At 47.8% G+C, this 6,447-nt stretch overlaps 1 protein-coding gene across 1 annotated transcript in view; it reads left to right on the top strand.

The window, feature by feature from the left end:
- Nucleotides 1-5,754, top strand: part of Ctcfl (CCCTC-binding factor like) — a 22,116-nt gene extending 16,362 nt beyond the window's left edge. The window contains exons 9-10 of the mRNA XM_050152897.1: nucleotides 4,876-4,996; nucleotides 5,603-5,754. Of these exons, the coding sequence (XP_050008854.1) occupies nucleotides 4,876-4,996; nucleotides 5,603-5,754 (273 nt within the window). The remainder of the gene's footprint in view (nucleotides 1-4,875; nucleotides 4,997-5,602) is intronic.
- The last annotated feature ends 693 nt before the right edge of the window (nucleotides 5,755-6,447 follow it).

Here is a 6,447-nt window from a genome sequence, read left to right as displayed (position 1 = left end):
GGGGAAGGGAGGGAGGGAGAGAGAGAGAGAGAGAGAGAGAGAGAGAGAGAGAGAGAGAGAGAGAGATTGCCCCATGGTTACTTATTACTGCTATTTTGGTTTTCAGCCCCTTTCATTTTGGTAAAACTACTGTGTTGTACCAGGCCCAGGTCTGGGCAGATTGTCCACACACTATGTAAAAAACAGTTTGAGAAATTCTTTGACTGCAAAGACCTGGCTAGCCTGGAACTAGTACATCGCCCAGGCTGGCCTTGAACTCAGGGAGATCCACCTGCTCTGCCTCCCAAGTGCAGGGATTAAAGGTTTATGTGCTACAAGCTGGGTGGAACCTAGCTTTTGAAGTGTGATCGTTGACAGTTGTCCTGTGAACTAAATGCCGGCGTCTTTGCAGCGTGGTTTCCCTTCTCGGGCGTTTCCAGGGTGTAAAATCCGGCAGTGTGCCCCACATTCATTTTGTATTCTGCCAGTTGGGGTATTCGTTTTCTAAACCTCAGAATGCCAGGCTCAACAGATGTACATCACATCACATGGGAGATGCGAGCCTGGAACCGGGGAGCAGTGTGGCTGGGTGCCTCTGGCTATTGAAAATGGGGGCACAGCTGGATACTTGAATCCGGCTTACCTTTTGGAAGATTAAGAGAAAGGTCTCAGGTGCAGGGCTCATAGGGACACCGGATCAGACTGACCTTTGGATTACAGAAGAGTTAGTAACAGCACAGACGGACAGATAGCGTGATGGGGCTCTGCTAAGACAGAGGGGGACCCCTTCTTACAGATCTCAGAGGAGGGAGATGTCCCACAGCAGGAGCCTGTGGGCCAGGTGTCTCTAATGTGGGGGGAGAGGCACATCTAACTGAGATGTCCCCACCCGCGGGTGGCCTTCGGTGGCGGGCTGTCTGTTGGGTGTCTGTCTGTGGCAGCAGGGAGTCCCAGGACCAGCTACAGGGATGAAGGACTAATCTGGGATTCTCACCTTTCTGGAGTCCCGGCACCAGGAGTATGTTCCAGACTCACAGATTTGGTCTCTGGTATGATGCTAATGGGGGCTGGGACGCTGCAGGCACATGCCACTGTCTCCATGTCCAGAGGAGCCTAAATGTGCCACGCTCAGCATCTTTGGCCTGCTTTAAAAAGGCTGACGTAGCTGTATTCATGTGTATTAGCTCAGCGTATGGACCAGAAGTTCTCAGCTCTAATCTTTATGCATGGCAGGCGTGTGAGTTACTGTTTCCCACACAGCTGGGGAAACAGCCCACGGCTTGTCTCGGATGCTCAGAGACTCCTGACCCCTCCACCACCGCGACTGAAAACAAACTTTATTTCACACATAACCAGGAGCAGCACATTTTCTTTGTAAACAGAACAAAGGCTCCCAGCTTCTCAGGCAGCTTCTGCTACAGCTTGGCAGCAGACGTGGATAGACCACTTATGAGCAAATGTTGAGGAAAAATAATCTCAGTGTCCCCCACAGGAACACATGAACTAAGTTAAAGTCACTTGCCAAGCAATATACACACACACATATATATATACATATATACATATATATATATATATATATATATATATATATATAGTATGTCAGAACTCACACTGGGCTAGTGAGCAGGCTCAACCAAGATAGCCTCTGTCTTTTAGCCCTGACATAGGTGGTAACTACATCTTATTGTGTTGGTGGGAGATGTACCCTGAGTGCCACACTCAATAATCCCAGCATCTCATCCCATTGGTGGGAGATGTACCCTGGATGCCAAACTCAATGACGCCATCCAGCTGGAAGGAGCCAGATTGGTTGCTTCCCCAATTCCATAATAGCATTTGAGGTTATCTCTTCAATGGATCCATCTAAAAGACCACAAAAGTGCATCAGTAATTTTATTTATGTGGCCTCCAAGACAGGGCAAAAGTCACCAGTATTACACATAGTAGATGTGGGGATAGAGGGACATCACACACAGTAGACGTCAGGATAGAGGGACATCACACACAGTAGACGTCAGGATAGAGGGACATCACACACAGTAGACGTCAGGATAGGGAATTACACACAGTATCATTGGGATAGAGGGACATTACTCAACATTTACAATCACTGCTCATCTCCTGGCTCCCCCTCGCTTTCTTTTGTCCACAGGAATCTTTGGAACTCTTGGGTAGCTGTTGGGATGACCAGAGTCAGAGTGAGTTCCCTTCAAGATGGGGAGAGAAGAGAAATCTAAAAAGCTTTTAATTTAGGTTAAAACAATAGTGGGCTTTTTTCTCTTGCCTGTAGGTATATGCTGCCATGAACCTAGGTCTCAAGTACAATATTTGGGCAGGATTTTCTTTCTTTTTTAGTTTTGTTTGTTCTTATTTTTTATTTTTGTTTGTTTGTTTGTTTTGAGACAGGGTTTCTCTGTGTAGCTTTGGAACCTGTCCTGGAACTAGCTTTTGTATACCAGGCTGACTTTGAACTCACAGAAATCTACCTGCTTCTGCCTCCCAAGTACTGCGATTAAAGGCATGTACCAGCACCGCCTGGCTGTGTCTAAACAGCATCATCTCTGGATTTGAGCCTGATGCCCAGGGGGTTTGAAAATCGGACTGGTGAGGAGAGCAGACTGAGCAAGCCATGGGGAGCAAGCCAGTAAGCAGCACCCCTCCATGGCCTCTGTGTCAGTTCCTGCCTCCAGGTCCCTGCTGGGGTTCCTGCCCTGACTTCTCTCAGTGATGGAGTGTGTGACCTGAGGCTGTAGGCTGGAATCAACCCTCTCCTCCCCAAGTTGCTCTTGGTCATGTTGTTTACCACAGCAATAGAAACCCTAAGACAGATACCAAGTTAGGCCAGCATGGGTGGAGGAGGAGGAGGAGGGGGAGGGGGAGGGGGAGGAAGAGGCAGTACATGGGGCCCTTAAAGCAAACAAACAAAAAAAAAACTAAAACAGTTAAACAAAGGAAAACATTCCTTGCTTGCACAGCAAGAAATGGGGTCCATATGTCTTAGCACAAACTATAACTGGATGCCAAGCGGTGTTCTCTGTAAGTCAGCGGCTCATCCACTCTCTTACTCAACCTCCAGGATGACCCAGCCACCACCGAGTACTTAGCCAGGGAGATTTAAAGTCCAAGATGAGCCCCAAACTGTTTTCCATGTCACAAGAAGGAACACACAAGCTGAAAGTAACCTTGCAAGGCAATTCTTCTTCTAAAAAGGATACACCAGAACCCAGCCTGGGCTAGCAAGCACACCCAGCCAAGATGGGTTCTTTATACCTGATTGTCTTGGTTATGGCTTTGCTCAGCTTCTTTCCTCAACTGAGATTACAGACATGAGCCACCATGCCCAGCCTGTGTCTCTGAGCTCTGAGGTGCTGCAAACTGTGCCCTGAGCTCAGGAAAGCAGCCGCGTGGCAGACCTCTGCATGATGGCAGCAGGCCTCTGCAGGACAGTGGGCATAGCAATGGATGGTACATTGCATTTCTGGCTTAGTGCCAGGTCTCATTTTACAGAGTAGAAGCATCATGTAAAGATAAATTTATTTTAAAAATAAAAACAAGTTAGGTTTGCGCTAGTCCCTTTAAAAGGTCATTTGGGGGACCCGGAGAGAAACCTCAGCAGTAAAGTGCATGTATTACTCTTGTAGAGGACCTGACTTGGGTTCCCAGTACCCACATCAGGTGACTCACAGCCAACAGCAACTCCAGCTCCAGGAGATCTGACACCCCCTGTCAGATCTGACCTCCAGAGATACCTTCACCTACCCCATCACACACACACTTACACACATGCACACACACACACACACACACGTAGCATACTCATGATGTGGGATTCCCCTCATGAATACGTCTTATTACCATTGGTTAATAAAGAATCTGCTTTGGCCTATGACAGGGTAGAATGTAATAGGTAGGTGGGAAAACTAAACTGAATGCAGGGAGAAAGAAGGCGGAGTCCAGCAGACGCCATGCAGGTGCTGAAGGAAAAAGATGGCAGAACCTTACTGGTAAGCCACAGCCTCATGGTAATGCGCAGATTAATAGAAATGAGTTAATTTAAGATGTAAGAGCAAGCTAGGCATACACCTGAGCCATCAGCCAGTGCTATAATTAATATAGTTTCTGTGTGATTACTCAGGTCTGCGTGGCTGGGGAAACAGCACAGTCTCCATTTACATACACATACATAACATAACATACACACACACACAGACACAAACACACACAGAGACACACACGCAGAGACACAAACACACAGAGACACACACGCAGAGAGACAAACACACACACAGACACAAACACACACACAGAGACACACACACAGAAACACAAACACACACAGAGACACACGCAGAGACACACACGCAGAGAGACAAACACACACACACAGACACAAACACACACACAGAGACACACACGCAGAGAGACACAAACACACACAGAGACACACACTCAGAGACACAAACACACACACACAGAGACACAAACACACACACAGAGACACACGCGCAGAGAGATACAAACACACATTTTTAAGGTCATTTTGGTTTGGGTTTGTTTTTTGGTTTTGGCCCCAACTCTTAAAAGTACATATTATCTACTATCTTCCTGAAGCCCACTTTTTAAAAGATGTATGTAATTATTGATGTGCTTCGCAGTGTGTCAGAGAGTGTAGCGTGTGCCGCAGCATACACGCAGAGCTCAGAGCACAACTCACAGGAGCCAGTTCTCTCTGTCCACCATGTGGGTCCACAGGTTTCAACTCAGGCCAGCAGTGACAAGTCCCTCTGCCCGCTGAAGCGAGTCAGACTCCGTGGAAGCCCATCTCCTAACCATGGTTGCCAACTACACATGGGGACACTGATGCTCACTGGTGGCCTGTATCGTCTCCCACAGAGTAACCTGCAGAGACACAGGAAGAAGTGTGACCCCGAGCACGAGAAGTTGGCCACCTCCGTAAAGGGAAGAGCGGTGCAGAAGAAGCCGACCGTGGAGGAAGGACCAGGATGGGACAACGGTACATCCTTTCTGACCACTTCGTTCTAATCTGGCAGTGGTTTTCCCATTGTTAACCCCAGCTAGAAAGTCAGTGAGGGTGGGGGGCCATTGTAGCCCGGTCACTGAGGGGCTTGGCAACTGTGTCAGAGTGGTGACTGCATTAAGGTAAGCCACCCCTCTGCACGGTCACCCACACTCAACCCCAAACTCAAGCGCTTACCTGCTGAGCTATCCCCAGGGTCATGTCTAGTGACTTTTTTTTTGACAGGATTTCTCTGTAGCTTTGGAGCCTGTCCTTGAACTAGCTCAGTAGACCAGGCTGGCCTCGAACTCAACAAAGATCTGCCTGCCTCTGCCTCCCGAGTGTCTAGTGACATTTTTTATTGCCACAGGCATCTCATGGGCAAGAAGCTGCTTGCCTCCTATAGTGCCCACAGCGCCCCCATAAAGGAGTCCCTATCCCCTTTGCCCAAGTTGAGCAGCCCTGCCTCGAGGCAGGAGACTGACAGCCAGTATTCCAGAATCAGGTTGTTTCAGCAACTATTTCAAAACATACTTTCTGGTTTCCCTACCTGGATGCCTCGGCTTTCTCTCACATTTTCTCACTCTGTGTGGTTTCTCCTAGATACTGCTGGCCAGGAGAGCAACACCTGGAAGGAGGCGCAGTGCCCTGGGGAGCTGGCTCTCGGCCACCACAGTGGCGACTGTGCAGCCAGGAGCGAGAGCCAGGATGAAGGCCTGACCTGTGAGGTGATCTTCAACATGATGGATAAGTGACAGGCGGCTCCATGCTGTGGCCTCTAGGGAAGAAACCAGTTAGAAACAAGATCACCAAGGTGATCGTCGTGTTCCCAGAGTTTGATGTAGTGTGTAGAAATGTTTGGAAAAAAAATCCACAACTTTTTCCTGAAGACTGGAGTCAGAGCTTGGAGGAAGGGCACACCTCAGCCCCATAGGTTCACCCTCTAGGCACTGGCAGGGTGACCCACCGTGAGCCAGGGACAGGTTTTAGGAAATATTTATTTCCAAAGATCCTCAGCCCAGCTAGCGCCTTGGTGGTTAGAACAAAAACACTTGAGTTGCTGTATCCACCCTTGATAGTTCTGATACTATGATGTTTTAAACCCCAAGGATGAATTGTACACCTTTTTACGCCAATGAATTTTCCACAATGTTTAAAGCTACCAAAATGCTTTTAATGAATTCTAAACTCAACCCAAAGATCTTAATGCTATAAAAAGATGGAATCGTAGAAAGCAATAAGGATCCCATTTGATTAGAAAAAAATTATATATATAATTATTTATATATAATAGATTTTACTTTGGCATAGAGCAAGTCTCGCCTTTAGAGTTTTGCCCCCTACTTTTGTAAACCTGTGGATTGAACCCAGGGCCTGGTATAAGCTAGGCTACACCCCAAGCCTCCATTCCACTTTCTTTTTACATTAAATTGCCCTGGCTGTGATTG

The sequence above is a fragment of the Alexandromys fortis genome, unplaced genomic scaffold (genome assembly GCF_014885135.2).
Source record: "Alexandromys fortis isolate MF-2015 unplaced genomic scaffold, M_Fortis_MF-2015_v1.1 scaffold_81, whole genome shotgun sequence".
Taxonomy (NCBI): domain Eukaryota; kingdom Metazoa; phylum Chordata; class Mammalia; order Rodentia; family Cricetidae; genus Alexandromys; species Alexandromys fortis.
The sequence above is the reverse complement of the archived record's forward strand: the minus strand, read 5'-3'. Positions and strand labels throughout refer to the sequence as shown.